This window comes from Phyllostomus hastatus, unplaced genomic scaffold (genome assembly GCF_019186645.2).
Source record: "Phyllostomus hastatus isolate PE091 unplaced genomic scaffold, TTU_PhHast_1.1 phas_scaffold_1066, whole genome shotgun sequence".
In the NCBI taxonomy this organism is placed as follows: domain Eukaryota; kingdom Metazoa; phylum Chordata; class Mammalia; order Chiroptera; family Phyllostomidae; genus Phyllostomus; species Phyllostomus hastatus.
The window spans coordinates 22,545,692-22,565,101 of record NW_025334004.1 but is presented as its reverse complement, the minus strand read 5'-3'; the positions used below and the strand labels follow the sequence as shown (position 1 = coordinate 22,565,101).

General features: G+C 49.6%; 1 protein-coding gene across 29 annotated transcripts in view; it reads right to left on the bottom strand.

Annotated features, from left to right (window-relative positions):
- TCF7L2 (transcription factor 7 like 2) overlaps positions 1 to 19,410 on the bottom strand; it is a 188,845-nt gene that overhangs the window by 62,685 nt on the left and 106,750 nt on the right. For 10 of the 29 annotated variants that reach the window (XM_045853949.1, XM_045853954.1, XM_045853953.1 and 7 more), the window contains one exon: positions 10,389 to 10,532. The exons of the other annotated variants lie outside the window; for them this stretch is intronic. In XM_045853949.1, coding sequence (XP_045709905.1) covers positions 10,389 to 10,532 — 144 coding nt within the window. The remainder of the gene's footprint in view (positions 1 to 10,388; positions 10,533 to 19,410) is intronic. 29 annotated transcript variants of the gene reach the window in all.

Genomic DNA, 19,410 nt, shown 5'->3' with positions numbered 1-19,410 from the left:
ACCATTAATAAGTACCAAAAAATGTGGGTTTCCTCCCGGGGCCATCTTGTGCCTAACCCCTCCCATCACTGGCAAGACACTGTAGACGCCCCTTGCCTCTAAATTCAGGGGGCTGGGAAGGGGGGCGCAGTTTGGAAAAACGAGGACTCTCTAGCACGTGCACACCGAAAGCTCCCCTCCAAAACGAACCTTCTTCTCTGAAGCCCCGTTTTCATCATTCTATCCAACGGCCAAGTTTCCCCACCCCCACCTTCATTTGCGGGATCCGAGCAATTTTTTACTGTGGGTGGTAACAAGAGCTTAACTGTTTCTAATTATTTAAAAAACAAAACCACACACACAAAACAAAACAAAACAAAAACCTATGCTGCCAAACGCTGAGAGACTCAGAAGCCACAACTTCCGGTAATAAAGACTTTTCTCCCCAACGGTCATAAACCAGTGTATCTGGAGAGCATCTGCACGTCTGCCCCGGGCTGCTGCTCTCCGACGGCGGCAGGAGCCCAGCGCCGTCACGTGGCACCGAGCGGAGGGCGGCAGCGCGGTGGGCGGCGGAGCACCCTGGCTCTGCACCCTCCAGAGGCCTGGCCTTCACATCCCAGCCCTGACCACCAATTATTCTCAGTGGAACCAAGGACAAAAAAAAGTTTTTAAAAAAATTTGTGCCACGTTTTCCTTCCCTGTAAAAATGGGGAAAACAGTTCCCTGTATGTAGGGAGGACTCAATGAGTTAATGTATGGAAACCACTTAAACCAGGAACTAGTACTTAGGAAGCACCCAATAAATGCTACTACTACAACTTACTTACGTATAAAAATGAGAATGGTATTAGGATTTCTCTCGTGGAGTAGTTGCGAGGGTGAAACAAGAATAGAAAAAAGTGACCGCAGTGCCTGCAGGACAAAAGGTTTTTAATAAACAGTGGGCACTGTGTTGTTACTATAAAACCACACCCCTACCAGGACCGGGGGGTAGGGCTTGTGTGTCTCTCCCCCCACACCAAAGGTGAGTTTTAAAATACCCACTGAGCATTAATAAATACGAGCTGATGTTGACAGATGATTACCAGGCTTCATGTATACCAGCTGCCTGCTATATATTAACTCACTGAAATCACCCAAGAAAGGAAGGAAGGTACAAAAACGTCCCTGTCTGTGGACAGACAAACTTTGCCTGGGTAGGTTCCAGCAAGATGCACCTGGTCACCCAGCCAGCCAGCAGCAAAGTCGGGTTCTGAATTCATGGAATCTTGACCCCTGGCAAGAACTGTAGCCAAGTGCCAAAACCACATTCTCTCGTCTTCGAAGGCAAGACACGCCATGCTGAAGAGGCCTGCAGGAACTGTGACTTTCATTCAGCCTGAAAGAGGGAATAACAACTCCATCCCTTTTTTAGCAAGGAAACCCACTGAGTTAGCTGTCCTATTGAAGACCCAGAGGAGCAAACTGACACTGAAGAAGGTAGGAATTTCTTTTGGGCGAACTTGGACTTCAGTTCCAACGAGGCAGCCCTATTTCACTCAACATGAAAAAGAATCTCCCGTACAACCCTCCCACTGTCCAGCCTCCGCTTCCCACCCCCACTCTTGTTCGTCGTGCCCAGAGGGTGGCAATGAGTTAAACTACAGTCAGTCATTTTTGTTAATGGGATTCTAAGTCCATCAGTTTTCAGCTGGGAGGATGAGAGAATCTTTCGCTGTGTTTTTCTAAAGCAAATATTTAATGCTTTCATCTTTTAGTGCCCTAACATGCAATCTGTCACCCAAATAAGAAAAAAGAAAAAACAAAACAAAACAAAAACCCTTCTCATGTGGGTGTTTGTAGAATGATATCGGGTTTCGGACGTCGACCAGACCTGGGGCGAACACTTTTGGAGGGTGTGATCACTCTGCACACTCTCCGTGGAGCTTGGCCCTGAGTGAGGGCACCCGGGCCACGTGGCTCCTCTCGCTCACTTGTGATAAGAACGCCGCCCTGGCTTTCTGAAGTGCCCCTATCCTTCCCATTGGGATGCACAAAGCGACTTGTTTCTAAGCTGTGCCCATGCTTGTGTGGCTTCGTTCCACTGGGTGATTTTTTTTTTTTTTTAGTGAAAACCGTTCTACTTCCACCTGGAGGACACTCCTCCACAACCTGTTGCCCCACGGTGGTAGTTTCTAACCAGTAAAACTCACCCCTCTCACGGATGCCCTGCCTCCACCCCACTCAGAGTCTGTCGGCCTGGCCAGAAAGAGGAGGGGATTGGGACAGAGACAGGCAAGTCGGGTTACTTCTGTAGAAGGCAGTGGTCCCGCTCTGCCCTGATTCTGAAGCGGTGTTCGATGCTGGGGAGCCAGAAAGGGAGCCATGGCTCTGCTTCTGAAGGTCCCCCCACTTCTCTCCCTGAGATTCCTTCCCTTCTGCCCTGGGTCACTGCCTCCACTTCTCAACTGGCGGCAAGGGCAGGTCTCCAAGTAATTACAAAGACAGGAATTGGATTACACAGGAATCCACATGTGTGTGACTGCAGTTACCTTCCTCGGCCAAAGCCGGGGCAGAGCCATCATCCGCTGTTCAGTGAGGTGTGACACGCGGAGCGGGGACCTTTGCGGTCAGCTCTGCTCATTTCCCAGGAGGAGGGCGAGCAGGCGCGTGGGATCCTCGCCACACAGATTCCCTGCACTTCACTTTCCCGGAGAACGCACGGGCCCTGGCGCACGGCAGGTGCAAAGGCCGCTCCGGCCTTCCCGCGCGGGTACCAGCTTGTCCCGGAACCTGGGTGGGGACACACCTGGGACAGGGAAGCACCTCAGGGGCTCTCAGCTCTCTGTTCCCGGTTTTCACCGCTCTGATGGGACGAGTGAAGACAGTCCAGGAGAACCAGGCTGGGTCAACAAAACCTACAGATAGTGCCCCTTCTTCATTTTATACACTACGCCCAAACCTTGGTGACTGCCCTCACATCTGGGAAAGAATAACAAAGATAATTCAAAGCAAAATATTCCAGAAGTCATTTTGTTTCACTCTGCTGCCTATACAGTTAGCGATAACATATTTTCCTGGCTAATTATATTTTTCTTTGGCCATGATCAGAATTACCTAGCATTCTCCAAAATCCACAAAGTGGCCCAAAGCATTTTCTGGGTCTGCAGGCAAGAACAGCCTGTACAAAAAAACGAAACGAAACAAAACAAACAGAAAAGCCAATTAAGACTTGTCAATAACTAACTAGCTCACACCACCAGGCATTACGGCCACAGCTCTTTTGCTGGAGAAAGTGTGGAGAAAGATTGGAGCAAAGATTCAGTTCATCAACGACGAAAAATCAGCCTTTGAATGAAAGAGATGAATCGAGTTAACACTACCCTTCAAACAGCAAAAGCAACACAAATAACCCCGCCTCTGCTGGGACCACGAGGGGAGGCATGAGGGTGCGTACGAGGCGGTAGGTGCATCCCGGTGCAGATGTGGTCCTGTGAACTGATGCTCAAATTCGCAGAACTGTGGACCAAAGGAAAAGGTCCGTTCTGTTGTATGATATACTTTAAAATACAATCTTTCTCTAATCCCACTTCTCAAAAGCCACCTGGTTCTCAGGCCACCCACCCCCCCACAAAAAAAATCCAAACCAAATCAAAACAGACGAACGAAATCAGGAACACAGACATCCATGCAATTAGGTGCAAATCCGAAAAACAGCTGCAGGCGACCTGGCCAAGGAAGCCTGCGGTGAAGGAGCCCCCACAACACCGGACGCAGGCACATGTTGCTGTCCCGGGCAGGCCAAGCCAGGGAGACACGGTGTCCGTTCCCTTCGGAGGCAAACATATCCGTCCATCGTGGGAGCGAGGGGTCCCCGCCCAGACACTGCTGACCCCACCAGATACAGAGGAAATAGAGGAAACGCACCCCCCTCGGAAACTGCACACGTTTCTGAAGCCACTAAAAGATGCCATACGCAAACTTCCCCTCCCTCTCACCTCCGCCCATCGTTCTCATGCGTTCTTGTGAAAGTGGCGAGAGGAGAAGGAACTTGCTCGAGAGACAGACTTGTGAACAACCAACAGTCTGCATCTTCTTTGGGTGGTGACGCGTTTCTCGTGCTTTCTGGGGGGGCGCTTCTCATTTCCCAGAGGAGAGTGGGCCTCTCACCTGTCACCCTGGCCCCTGGCGAACCACCAGGCCTGCCAGAAACCCAGCAGACAGGAGCCAGGCTGAGCGCTTCGTGATTGAGAGCTTCCCTGATCCCTCTGACCCCAACCCCAGCTCAAGTCCAACCCAACTTCGTCTCCCGCTAGCTCTGTTTTCCTAAGCAGCAAGGGGCCACCTCCAGGGCACAGGACTCAGGCAAAGCCCGGCAGACCGAGTGACGGGTGGGGCTGGGGAATGAACCGAGCGGGGCAGCTGCGTGTACTCTGGTCACCCCAATTCCTTCCCACCTCCCTTCACTCTCACTTCTTCTTTCTCTGGTGTCTTCGGTTCCTTCCTTGTCCCTACCCTCTCTTGTCGGAAGGAACTGACTTTTCCAAAACAGAAACTTTCACTCTGAGAACAAACAGGCCTCTCATTTGGATTTTCCCAGAGAAGAAACGTTCTCTCCTGCTGCACTGGTGGGCAGGCTGACGGCGTGCGTGCTCGAGGTGGCGTCCGTGAGGACAGGGGCAGGCACACGTCTCCCAGGAGGCCAGTCACAAATGCTGTGCAAAGGCCACCACCTCCTTCCTTCTCTTCAGCTCCAGGAGAGGCGGCCAGCCGCTGGGCCAGCCACTGACGGGGAACAGAGGGCCGAGCCGGGACCTGGCCTCATCGGGGCTGCTGTGCCTCTCCTACCATCTTGCTCCCCAAAACAAAGCAACAAGGAAACTTTTCTTTACTATGGCATTTTTAAAATGCAAACAGCTTTGAAACGGGTTTTCAGAGATATTTTGGAGAAAGTTGGAAAAGCACGGAGCCATGGATGACAGACGATACAGCTCCTAGTACCACCTCTCGCCACACGAGCTGTGGCTGATGAATAGAAATACCTTTCAAATAAGGAAATAAGACTGGCCTGATAAGGAATAAAACCAAAAGCGTCCACTCTGTCTACCTGACAAAAATTCCCCTTAATAAAAACGAGTAAAGGAAGACCGAGTCTGAGCTGAACTATGTTCCTCTCTGTTCCCCAAAGCCACGCAGCTACCACCCCGACACTGCAGACGCGGGTCACAGGTAGATGCTCTGAGAGACAGCGGTGTCACAAGAAGGAGAGAGACACGCAGCGTGGCTTGACAGATGGCGAGAAAAGCACTGGTGAAAAGCACCCACTCCCGCTCGTCAAGGGCTGACTATTTTGACTCGGGGGCCCTACCAGGAGTATAAAGTCTCCAGGCTAATTGAGACTCCCCCTTGACACCATTTAGCCCATTAAAAACTCATCTGTCACATCACAGAATTACCAAAGGGGGGGGACAAAACAATAAACTGTGCGGATGACAACATGTCACGCATCAAAGGCCTAAGTCTTCTCTATTCATGACCTTTGTCACGCGGGACGCAAAGAAAACATGTGACTCACGAAGAATGGGGAAAAGGGAGGCACGCACAGAGATAAGAGCTGTGACGCAGCCTGTGGCGGGTGTCAGGCAGCCCGAGAGGCCTGGACCCAGGACAAGAGGACACCCCCAGCCACCCCACGGATGGGGCTACTTAGGGCACCTCCATGCACCCTGCCTGGGCTTCCCACGTCCTCTGCCAGCTTCCCAGGATGGCAGGAAAGTGGGAGCAGTAACAAGAACAGCTATACACAGAGTTCAGTCCAAGGGAACGGCAAACAATGGGGGCAGCAGGGCCCAGAACGGACCTCTGCCTCTCTGGGCTTGTTTCCCTGGGGGTGGGCACTGTGCTAGCTGTGTCCAACCGGTGTCAGTCATGCAGGGGGCGCTGCTGACAAGCAGCGGGCTACAGCAGCTTGTTCACAGATCCCCTGCGCACGTGGCTTCACCAAGGGGTCAGAATTTCAAGTTGGGCACTCTGGGGTGGTTAACTGGCAGAGGCAATTCAGGCGTTCATTTAACCTAGAAGAATTCAACAAAGAAGCTTTGCAAATAGAGAATGAAAAAAAGGAGAAATAAGAAAATGGTATGGGTGGCCCAATAGACATCCCAACGTGAGAGTGGATTTGAGGAGGGGGTGGGCTGCTGGTCAACCCGCAGAACGGCCCAGGGCGGAGTCACGGGTGCACGCATCACGAGGGCACTCCGGAATGCCCGGCGTCGCCGTGTCTCCGTCGTGTTCCACGTGCACCCTCTCCCACACGAGACGCCCTGCAATAATGAAACTCTGCCAACTGTCCATCTGCACCAAGGCGGTGACTAAGCAACCCGAGGGACAGCACTTTCAGAACAGACGGCCATGAGTAGTTCTGCGAAGAGTCTTTCGAGGCAGACAGAGGAAAGTGTTTCTATGACCAGCGGTGTGATATAAACAGAAAACAATGCCTGTAACGCTGTGAGCCCATCTAGGAATTTCAAAACACATCCTTGAAAAGACTGGAAGTTAGTCAAAACATGAACTCTGCTTTGAAGATGCATTTGTGCTGTTTTCCCATCCTGCTTCTCTATGTAATCGGCACACCTCGGTGAAGTCACATCCCAGTGCGCCGTGGACACGCTCTGGCCCCCTGCATGTCAGAGGCCCCTGCACGGCTGGCACCGGAGGGGGAGACAAATTAAACCTGTCGGCCTCATGGAACGCTTGCTAACACGTAGTTATAATGCAGACATCTATAAAGCAAATACTTCCCTTCGAATGCACTTTGTTGTGAAAATCCAGATTTTCCTCTATTGAAAAACGAGACCAAGGAAATGAAGCAATATCTATATTTGTTTCAATGACTAACAAGCAAAAATAAAATTTCGGCCATGATGCCATGCTTTTTAGAAATCAGACATATCATAAGCCACAGATTTATAGGATGTGGTCTAATAAACCTAAGAAAAGTTTCATTTCCTCTCCCCAAAATGGTTAACTCCCTGTCTATGTGACTAGCTTTGCAAAGTTAGCAGAAGTCTCTTTTTTCCCTTGACTGTATGAGTTGAGAGGTTAATAACTCAGTACCAACAATAATGTGCCCCCTCTTGAACACACACACACACACACACACACACTCTTTCACTCCCATATCCCTAAAAATGGAATAGAAATAGGCTCAACACTAGCAAAGGAGCAGGTCAGCTGAAACCTCGGAAGGGACCCAGCGCAGCACCATCTTGCTGATCTCCACAGATCAGGAAAAGTCCGCAGAAGCCCCAAGGAGGAAGGAAACGAGGAGTAAGGGAAGGACTGGGACAAAGAACTTTTGAAAGGGTTGCTCACAAGCATTTCTGTGAAAATGGTATTGACTAAGCAATTACAGGGAAAAACACTTTCTTTTTATCTGAATGCATTTATGCCATGGGTCACACCCTTTTATTGTCACCATTAAACAGGTTAATAGCCCCAGTGTAATGACTGTGTGGCTGGCTCTGAAATGCACGGGAACAGCTAACTGGAAAGGAGTGAGTCACGCCTGCCCAGGTAGGTGTTGACTTTCTTAGTCATATTTACTCAACTGGTCAACCAGCCTAACTCCCTCGAGGAGAGAAGTCCAGGGTTAGAATTGAGCTGAACTGCAAGGGAAGAGGGGGAAGGGACGGTGGAAGTTAAAGAGGGAGGGGGTAAAAGTACCCCGAATGCAGTCCTTGCACAGCAGAAGCGGGACTTGGGATATCCTGAATCAGACGTTCCGTCCCAGCTCCGGGGAAGACTGGGGCGTTGGACACCACCTAGCACCCTCTCCTTTAGCGAGTGGAAGATGGCTGGTGTGAAGGCTCCGAACCAGGGGCTACTACTGCCAGGGTCTTCCATGGACAGCTTCGCCCCTTCACTGGCTGTGTGATCTTAAGCAAGTTGCTTGACCTCCCTGTGGTTCTTCGCACAAAGGGAATGATCAATCACTACACCTCCCTTTTAGAGTCATTTTCAGGTGGTGAAGACTTAATGTAGGCCACTAACTTCCAGAAGCGCCTGAGCCATAGAGAATGCTGTGTTAAACGGCACTCTTCAGTCAGCATTTCAAGAGATCCTCGCAGTTCCCAGTGAAGCATTCTGGGCAGGTCTTCCACCGAGATGCCCTTTTTACAAGACCTGAGATTGCATCCTGGAGGGGTGAATCACTTGCTGACCAAGGTGAGAGGACGCTGGACTCAAACCCAGCGGTTCCCCCCAAGCCCCCGCCCCACTAGCCAGAGCCACCCCCAGCACACGATGCCGCGGATGGGGATTGCCACACACCACCCCATTCTTGAGAAGAAAATGCTACGAATGAGGCATGACTACGTTCAGGGAAGCCTGCTGCACAGCTGAGCTACCCCAGCGGAGGCTGCCCATCACACGGACACACTCTCAGAGTGCGACTCCCCGACAATCTTGTGGGGGGCTTGTGCCAGACCGGGCACACAGGCTCCCGTGACCAAGCCCCTACTCTACAGGCTTCCTCATTTGACGCTCAGACTGGCCCCCGGGGATCCCCCTTCGCTGACGGGGAAACTGAGGCAGGGCAGCAGTGTAACTGGCTCAAGTTCACACAGCCCGTGAATGGTGCCCGTGTTGTCTGGCCCGTTCACAGTTTTGGGATTGAGACCCCATTCTGGACGTGAGCTCTCCTAGGAGATACATCCCTGTCCTGAGGACAAAGCTGAGACACGGGCGCAGTCACTGGTGCCAGGGACCTAATCTGTGAGTCTTGAGGTGCCCAGTCCTTCTGTTTCATGCTTCTCATACTCAAGATGGGTGCTAGGTTCTCCTTATCGACCTCCCAGCCCGACCAAGGATTAATGAGTTACCATGCGCCAGGCCCTGTGGAGGAATGACATGTTCGGTGTGGCTGCCTCGTCCACAGTCAAAAATGAACTACCGCCCATGTGACAAGATGAACCAGGAGAAAAAGCCTCCCTCAGCCCCAGCTGCTGCACAGGAGGGGGGACCCCTGCTCTGGCAGACCCCGGCCAGGAAAGGGCTCAGGCTGTACACATACACCGAAACCCGGGCCGTCCAGGTGCAGTCCAGAAACATCCTCCATCTCACTCACACCTGGCCGAGGGTGACCGACCAGACAGGAAACTCCCACAAGGTTGGGAGCAGCCCGCGATGCTCCCAACCAGAACTGAGACATGCTGGAGTGCATGGAAGCATCCCTGGTGTTAGGTCAAGTGGAAAGAAAATGCAAAGCTGTGCAGAGTACAATTCTAATTTTGTGAAAAGACTTTTGCAGTTTCAACACATGAATGGTGAGAAAGAAATGCATCCAAATATTAAAGAGATTATAAACAGGTAAAAAGATGGTGGGCGTTTACATTTTCTTCCGAATGCTTTTCTGCATGTCTCTAGCATTCTTAGAGGGCTACATACCACTTCTTAAATTTGAACAAGCTTTTAAAGATAATTTAGTCTACCTTTTCTATCTCCAAAGGGAAGACACATGTACACGTGTTAAATATACTCCACGCCTGGTTTCTGGCCTGGGAGCCCTAACAGTATCACGGCACTCAGCACACAGTAGGTATGCAATACATGTTCTTAAAAGACAAGGGACTTTACAAATAGGCTCTTAAACATTCACTTTTTTTTATAAAGCAAGCATTAGTACAAAATCATTTGCTGTTTAAGTCTAAAGAGTTACTTTAAAATTGTTATCTGCATTGACTCCTGCTTTTCTGAAGATGAAAGCATGTTCTCGCCATCCTTTATTCTCCGGGACCACTAATTTGAAGAGAACTGTCACTCCCAGGCGCGGAGCAATGCGGGGTATTGACAACATATTGAATTATTTACAGGAAATTAACAATGCTTCCTGTCCTTGGAGAGCGAGGTCTGCGAGGAAAGCCACTCGCGGCTGCCTGGGGAAGGTGTCGCTGTGCAGGCCCGAGCCTTCCTCAGCAGCCGGGGTTCTCAAAGGACATCTGTCAAGTTCTAAATGACTGACACGAAAGGCAAAGTTGAGGTGGTGATAACTTCTTCTCCCCTGGGGGCTGAAAGGACGCCCGGAAAATTATTTCCTGGGGGTCAAGTTTATTGGGACAACGTGTCGCTCGTTCCCGCAGAAGCTACGGGTGACACAGGCCCGGTGGCCTCCCCTGGGAGCCAGGCACCTTGGGTTCCCCAGAGCGCCACCCTCCACCCTCTCCTCGTAAACTGGCGTTTTTATGGCGATGACAAACTGATTAGTGGTCAGTACACCCAGACATCATGGCACCGGGCATGACAGTGACCCGGCGGGAATTCAGGGACCGTGGCGGGGGGGCCCTGCCCTAGCTCCGGGCAAACTTTGGATGGGCGGTTTTGTGTCAGAGCTGGCTCGTCTCATACCGTCAATCTGCTCCGCCACCTACCTCCAAACACCAGGGCTCCCCAACCTTTTGTAAGGAGTGGCTCCTTTTCATGTCCCTGAAGACTTGAGTGCTGACAGTGAAGTCTGAGGGGGGGTAGAGGTGCTGACAGTCATGTCCCTGAGTGCAGCAAGGGAGGGGACACTGCTGCCAGGAAGAAAGGGGAACAGAGTGAGGCTCGGGAGGGAGGGGAACGCAGTCACCACGGCATTCATGGCCCCCAGCCTGACTTTCTCCCCTAACCCTCACTCCTCTCCACACCGTGAGAGAGGATTACTGTTCCCCACTCGAACCCAGAACTCTTCCACCTCCCTGCCATCCGGCTCGGGGACGCCCTCTAGTGACATCTTGCACACAACCTCCTCCACACAGTCTCTGCTGCCACCCTTCCCGCTGTCCCCCCCTCTGCCCATCCTTACCCCAGTGGACCCCGCTACTCCCGCGCCTCTGGGCCTCCAGGGCGCTGGCTGGCTAGCGATTTTTCTGTCTCTTTCTCTCAACTTACCTTACCGAATCTTCTATTAATTTAAACCATAGGGTGCTGCTATTTCTACCCTACAAAAACACAATTGCGTACAGTTCTAACCATACAGCTATTGGGGGATCTGTCGTGACACCTTTCCCTCCGCCGGACTGGACCCTTTTCAGGAAAAGCAACTACACGGACCCCTCCAGACCCCTCGGAAGATCTGGCAGCTCACACCCTTAGTCAAAAAGTACGTGCTGCCCAGGATTTCTAGCCAGCTGGAGCCCCTGCAGGAGAGCTGCCTCCGCTCACTGACTGTCTACCCCAGCCAAGGTGCCAACAGGGATGTGCGTGTTCTGCCGCCAGCCCATGAGGCAGGTGCTGTCCCACTCGTTTCACAGAGGAGGAAACTGACTCAGAGACGTTAAGGAGCATGCCCAAGGTCACACAGCTAGTACATGGCAGAGGGAGGGTATGGACCAGGTCTCAGCTAACGTACAGTACTGCTGCGTGGCTGTTTGCCTGTCCAGACGTTGGCCGCTGCTCTGGCACAGAGCAGAGTTTCACACTGCTCTGGAAGTGGGGTGGAGAATTTAGGGGTGTTCCAGGCAACCCGAGGTCCGAGAAGCGCTAATTCACAATGAAGCAGTATAGTATCACTCTAATTGTCCTTTAAAAGAAAATATCTATGTTCTTTATGTTCAGTGTAAAAGATGCACGCCTTCTCTAGATTTTAAATGTTGTATATGAAGGAAAACTCCATGAACAAATCTCTCACCCTTCTTAATCCCGAATAACAGAATTCAGGATGAAGAATATGAGACTAAGCACAAGACCCAATACCTTATGTTCTGATAGTCACTGAATAGCAGAATGAGCGTGGTGGGTACTGAAGACTGGGCAACAGAAAAGCAATAGAAATAAAGGACGAATCTATTAAAAAGCACAGTTCTAGAATAAATTCCTGGTCCTCCCATGGGGGAAGGGATGGTTACCAAGTTGGACTAAAATCAACCAAAGGCCATGTGAACTCCCCAAAAAGGAGCCACACCACCTACAGCTGGTGCAGCTCCAGGGCCTTCTATCGGAGGCAGCTGTCCCTGTGTCTTGCCTCTGAAAGCCACAGTGACAGGAGCCCCGGGGTCCCCACGAGCCGCAGAGGAAGCCCTGGGTGCCCACCCCTGGAGGTCTCTGGTCTGCACAGCACTCCTCTGGCTCACTTGTAAACAGGAACGTGAGTCACCGGGCAAGCACGAGTCCCCTAGCGGGATGGGCCCAGCTTTACAACTAAGGTAATCCTCTTCCACCTTGTCACAGCAGTGACTCACCTGACTGCCTCCCACCACAGGTGACACGGCTTAACCCTCCAATTGTTCCTGGAAGGAACCCAGCAACACAGAGGTTTCAATCCTGTCTGCTTGCTTTGTTTCCCGACACAATGCTGAGAGCACAGGGGCAAGTTCCAGAGGGCAAGTGCCCCAGAGGAGTTGGGAGAGGAAATATCTAAGGTTACCATGGACCGCAGCATCCTTATTATCTTCCCATGGCCTCTCTCTGCGGGGCCCGCACTGCCACCGGGGCTTGTGGCTTATGACGGAATGTTACACACACACACTAACACACACACATACACACACACACACACACACACACATCCTCTGTACAAGGTCCAGATGCTCTTCCATGCTGGGGGCCTCAGCCTCAAACTTAGATGTCACTTGCACCAATCCTGCAAGAGCTACCTGCCAACTTTGAGGTTTGTAAGATTTACCATATTCCCAGTATGTCCTGTGGGCCAACCTTGATTTTTTCCTTTATCCTAATTTCCTTAGTTCTTCATTTCTAATCCTTTGGCATAATATGATGTCTTACAAGCCACTTCAAATTTGTGGGTGGGGGCACAGAGGTCTTATAAACCAATCTAAAGGTATATACAAGCACAAACTCATTTTGTGCCATGAAAAGACGATGGCTCAGTCTCCCCTAACAGGTAGAAACCCCTCCAAAGGCTCCTAAAGATTAAAACTAGATATGCACCAAATTTTCTGCTCAGCATCTATTTGTGCCTTTTCTCCTAATAGCCTAACTTGAATTATTTAGGAGGCACCACCCCAACTCTCAAGCCATGTAGTTCAGTTGGAGTGGACCCCACCCCCAGCTCCAGGGATGGGCAAGTTTACTCAGTCCAAATGCACTCAGCATATTAAACCCCCTTACCACGACTACCAGTTCAGAATTGTGAGGTAAGATAAGATCTATCTGGACTTTAATCTGGCCCCATGCAATGAAGTCAACCTGGAGGAAAGCAGAGCCAATAGGTGGGGGAAATGCAGTCCTGATATATGGGTTCCTGGATCCAGCCATGCCTGAAGTTGATGTAACTTGGGACTTTTCGGTTATGGGTCAATACACTCATTTTGTTCAGGGCAGGTTAAACTAGGTTTGAGGAGAGAGAGGGTCACCCTGACTGCAGTAGCCTAGTCACCTTAGTCAGACTGACCTCAATAATCAACCATTCACAAATCAAGCAGTAATGTGGGAAAAACTGGAGACACTCCAGGAAAAGTAGATGAAGGCTCGTGAGTTTCGTGCTCCTGGCCACAAAGACAGGGTGGTTCCAAGGTAATCTACTGGAGTAGGCATCTGGTGTTTTTTGGAATAAGACTATCTGGGATGGGGGAGGGAGATCTTGAGCAACCACACACCTGCTAGAATGGCCACTCGGCCCTCCTTTTCCTCCAGGGCCTCCAAAGCCACTGGCTACACTGACCTCCTCTAACATACGGTCTCTGGAAAGCAGGGGCCACAAATACTTGTGCTAAATCTGCCTCCTCGCTTTCTCCAGAAGCACTGTCTATTTGTGACAGAGGGTTTCAAGAGATGCGATACCTCTGGGAAAGGTGGCATGTCAAGAGAGAGGGTATGCGCAGCTGGTGAGGATCAGCTGGTTGGGCATTGTCCCGCAAACCAAAAGGCCACCAGTTCAATTCCTGGCCAGGGCACAGGCCTGGGTTGCGGGCTTGGTTCCCCGGGGCGCATATGGAAGGCAACCAATTGATGTTTCTCTCCCTCACTCTCTCCCTTCCCATCTCTCTATAAAGTCTAAAGTAAAATAAAATATTAAAATTCTGCAGTACATCAAAACAAATACTTTTTTTAAAAAATAGAGAGGATAGGCAGAGATGCATGGTGTGCTGACCAGTTCCGGACACGGCCACACGGATCAAGAAACAAGATGTGCCACTGAAAAAGTAGCAATATCGGTGCATTCTACCATTGTGTTTCTTCATAAGCTTACCCCACCCCCTTCAACAGGTGGCTGGGCAATATTCAAATGTTAACACAACAGAATGAAACCCAATGAGCTAGAAAGTACAATTTGCTCTGCCAGGAAAAATAAACAAAAAAAGAAAAAAAAAGGGAGAGAGAGAAAGAGAGTATAGAAGGAGCTGAGAAGCATTTAAAAAGCAAAACCCTAGAAATACTAAAGTTCCCAGAGATAAAGACTTTGTATGAAATAATGTTATTCAGACCCAATCCAGCCAACAGCTGACTGTTGGGAGAAATCTGAGCTTACCTTAAAAGTTTTCAACTCTGTGTCAGAAAAGTTTGGTGTGATGATTAAGTTTATGTGTCAACTTGACTGGGCCACGTACAGTCAAACATTGTTCTGAAGGATGCTGTGGTTTTGGATGACCTCAACATTTAAACCGATACAACACAACTGGCTGCCCTCCCTACAGTGGATAGGCTCATCTGATCAGTAGAAGGCCTGAACAGAAGAAAAGGCTAATCTCTCCCCCAAAATACAGGGGAATCCCTCCTGCATCTGAGCTGGGACATGGGTTTCTCTGCCTTCAGACGTGAACTGAAACATCGGCTCTTCCTGGGTCACGAGCGGGCCACCCGCAGACTGGGCTACCCCAGCGGCTCACCTGGGCCTGCGGCTCACTGACTGCCGATTCTGGGACTCGTCAGTCTTCCTAACAGCGTGAGCCGACTCCTTATAAATAAAAAATAAAAAACTAAAAAAATCACATATACATCTCCTATTGGTTCTGTTCCTCTGGAGAACCCTAATAACACACTTGGGTTGCATTTTTTTAAGTGTTTTCTTCCACAGCAAGTGGGAAAAGATTATTTGTGGGTCTCTAAAATAAATCAGAACGGCAAAAAGGAATGAGTCTCAGAAATCACGTGATCGAATTCTTTATGATTTTTTTTAAATCCCTAAATCTAGACATAGCCGGGACTACACAGCTACCAAAGAACTAAGACCCAGGTTTTAAAACTAGGAGTCTCAGGTTCTATGCAAAACGAGGAAAACTTTTCTTGGAGGAAAACTTTTCTTGGAAGAAAGCATCTTTGGAGGAATTAAAAGTTCATGTAAGAAAAGGGCATTCGCAAGCTTCTTTCCACCAAAACAAAAGCAAAACAATGGAGAAAAAGAGGACAATTTTTAAAAATCTGGTAAGAGGGCAAAACCCTCATATCCCTTATCATATACTTACATATACAAACATATATGTCTAAACAAAAACACAAAAAACATATAAGCAACAGCAACCGACCGACTGACCAACCAAAGCCCACATGCACGCCTGTAACCGAGGAGAGAGGGTTAAGTCTTTACAGGTCACGCTGATCTAGTTTTAAGCTCCATCCATCAGTAACGTTCACCGAGAAGGGGAGAGAACTTTGATGGGAACTAACTACATCTGAACTACGTTGTCAGACAACCCGGATGCCGAGAAAGTGTAACCCGGGCCCCAGACAGGCTCCCGTTTGTGTCACTACAGGCCCACCTGCCTCACCCAGCAGCAACTGCCACAGCAGAGCTGAGGCAAACGTGTAGGTTCAGGAACCGCAGGCTGCAGAAAGCCTGGTGAATCCAGCTAGCAGAGTAAATGTAACTCTGTGTTTTTTAGGAGGTTCTGGCTAAAGGGAAGTTCCTTCTCCAAACAAGCCTTTGGGAGAGAACGTGGACCTGGCGATGCCACCGTGGACCACGAACAAAGCTGGGCGGACCACGAACAAAGCTGGGCGGAATCACGGGGCCAAGGGGAGAAAGTCTGATGGACGCGTGAAGCCTCCTGGGTAGTCTGCTCTTTCCAAACCAAGCGCCCCCTGCAGAAAGGCAGTGGGCAGGCCTCAGTGGGGCTGGGCGGCTGCAAGGACAATGCAGGGAATGGGTGTGTGCGGGGACCTAGCCACCACTCAGGAAATAATCGAGAGCTTTGCTCTGGAAAGGAAAGCCTTGCCGATAAATGGCACCTTCCTCCCCTCCCAATGGAGTCCGACTGTTTTAAAATGCAAATAACAGGTTTCTAGACCAACCCTGGAAACGTTTTCCTAATTCACATCTTGTTAGCCACAGGAGCCCCAATTACATGTCTGCTTTTCTCATTTCTACTAACCAATTATTAGCATTAGATAATAACATACTATTTTCTGCTAATAAGTTTCCTGACATCAAACTCCGGAGGGTCTTCATGGTGCAGTCACTGAGTAACTGCAAATGAGGACTAATTTACGAGAAAATGTTATTTAAACCTCTGGTGTTTATAAAAATAAACCGTATTGGTTGCAATGCGCCACACTAATTGCATGAACACTACTAAGCTGAAATAGTTTGGAAAAGTTCGTCATGAAGGGAGGAGCCGCACTGGAAGGCTGTAAAGGACACGAGACCGCAAATATTCCAACGCAGCGGGTTCCCACGGGCAGGGACCATCTGACAGCCTCTCATTCAGACTGAGAAGGTACACGAGGATTTGGGGGGACGCTCACCAGCTCCATTCACCAACACCCCTGGTTCCAAAGTGGCACTAGCCCCCACGGTGGCATCCCCAGAAGGAGTCACGCTAGAGCCCCTCGGATGCCGTCAGCAGCCACCTCTGGGGTCAGTGGGCATGTGCCTCAGGCCATCATAAGGGTGCTGCTGGAGAAGTAACGTGGCAGAAGGCAGGGGAGACACGGCCTGGGCCGGCTGTTCTGTAACTAATTCTGTCACTACTATGGTATTTGGGGTTGTGGAATGGCTAAGGGATCTGAGATACATTCACCCAAGGCTGTCTCCTTCCATCCCAAACATTTATATCTTCGTTAGGAAAAATCAGGTGGAAGAGAACCTTGAAAGGGAAGGGAAAAAATGCTAATTGTGTGTGTGTGTGTGTAGGCACACGTATGTGAGAGTATGAAGGGCAACAGAGACAGTAGACATGGGAGCTGAAGAAGTCACCGCCATCTTGCTCCCATTCCTGCCCACTGTTCAACAGGTGGGCCCACCTGTTAGGGTGCAGCGCCCAGAAAAATATAACTCACGTATTGTCATTTAGATCCCTCTGAAGGGAACCCTAGTTCTCAGGGTTCCCGTAAAAAATACTAAGGGCTCCCTGCTTCTTAAAGTGAAAATCATTTTCATATGTCTGACATGTGCAGCCAATAAAGGGAGAAAATTCAGGTTTTCCCTGAGAAGTTTCTCCTCAACATGTTTGGGGGCATCAGTGCCAAAAAGAGTGCTGGAGGGTAGCAACCAGAGCTCTTACAGAGCAGCCAGCCCAGGCTGGCTCCGCCCAGACTGGCTCCGCCCCGCAGGGAGGCTCCGCCTCCACAGGGGGTGCAGAAGCCCCCGTGGCAAATGTGGATGAAGAGAATTTTCCTTCCTGTCTCCAGAATGTAAACATACCTGGGCCTCTTAATATTTACAGCGTGTGAAACCAACACCCAGAACAGTAGTAATAAGCAAGCAAACCAAACATGGCACAAAACGACACCCCGGGCTGGAAATCACCTCCTCTGATCACAATCTCTGGATGCCACTGGAGTGATTAGCAGCAGAGGAGAAAATGAAGGCGAGGGGAGAGGGCCTATGGGGAACGAGTTTGAGTCCCTGGAGATAATGCCTTAATCCCCAGGCCAACTGCAGGAAAGGGCCTAGCATTAGCTACTGCTTGGGCAGACTACAAGGTGCTTCCAGGAGACTGTGAACTCCGAAGTCGCCATTATCCAAAGTTTAGTTCCAGGTAGAGCATAGCATGTTGAGGTAAGTAAATACGTGTTCAAATGTGCAGACAACGCACAGACTTGGAAGTTTTAGCCCTGTAACACTATTTACCGTAAGAGCGCTTAACTTCCAATAAATGGGAAAGGTTCATGTTAAAAATTAAAACAACTATGGTCAGCTTCAGATTTTTTAAATTCTGAAGCTTGCCCATCAACCCACGATGGATCGATGAAACATGATCTACCTACACACTGGAATATTACTTGGCAATTGAAAAGGCACAGACCGATGATACATACCACGGCTTGGATGAACCTTAAAACATTATGCTAAAGAAAAGACACCAGTCACAAAGGATCATGTGTTCCAAACAGGCAAATCCACAGACCGACAGTTGCCAGGGGGCAAGGGGAAAATTGAGGGGAACAGGAGGAGTGACAGCTAACGCGAAAGGAGTTTCTTATCTGGGTGATGAAAACGTAACCTCGACTGTGGTAACAGGTGCAAAATTCTGTAAATCTACTAAAACCCATTAAATTTCTACTTTAAATCAGTGTTCTGTATGCTACGTGAACTAAACTTATTTTTTTAATGAGTTCCAACTGGTGTCATTGCCATTATCTTATCTCTGCCTGCTTTCTATTTGAATCCCGAGCACATATTATTTGAAATAAACAGACAATTCTGGGAAGCAGGTAGGATAAAAATTATTATTCCCATTTTAAAGGAAGCAGAGGCCCAGAGAGCTTCTGTTTGCTTTCTACTGGCTGGCTAGGTTTCCACGGGACACAGAGGGGGAGTAAATTATGGGGAAGGGGTCAAAGGCCTTATCATCCCCCACATCCAGGAGGGATTGATAACCAGCTCTTGTCGGATGCCTAGAAATTTATCAGGTTGGGGCTGGATCAACACAGACAGTCTACTAAACAAAAGACATTGAAAAATGGCACCTGGATCACTAGAATGTAGTTCTTAATAGCAGGAAATTCAGGTTAAACAATTTAGCTAAACAAGCGGGAAGGGGGAGGAGTCGCCTCTTGCATGGGTGGGTGTCTGGTGGGGTGAAAAACACAGCCGATTAGACGTGGCCACACAATTTTCACATCAAACGTCCCGCGCTCCCAAAGGCAACGGAAGACCCCGGCGCTGCGGATTTTCCCAAGTTTTCAAGAGCAGTGACAGCCCTCTTCAACAAAGCCATTTAACGTAGCAGAAGGTTAAAGTGGGAGCCACACACGCGTGCTTTTCTTAATTTACACCTTTCATTTACTTCCCCAGAAATGTCACGGAGGAGCCGCGAAATTTGCGAAGCACTGTCAATAGATGGTGCCTTTTAAGCACAGGATTTAGACAGCAGAATGTGATGATGCTACAAGGTAGTCTGGAACTGCACCTTTAAAACAAACAAACAAACAGCTTCTAGGATTATGGGAAAAGCAAGACGATCCGGTTTGTGGAGGGGGACTGGGGACTGTTCGGTGAGTAGGCGAATGACAGAGGAAGATTTTGAGAAATGCAGATGTATCGACTTCACGTTCTCTCTCCTACTAACC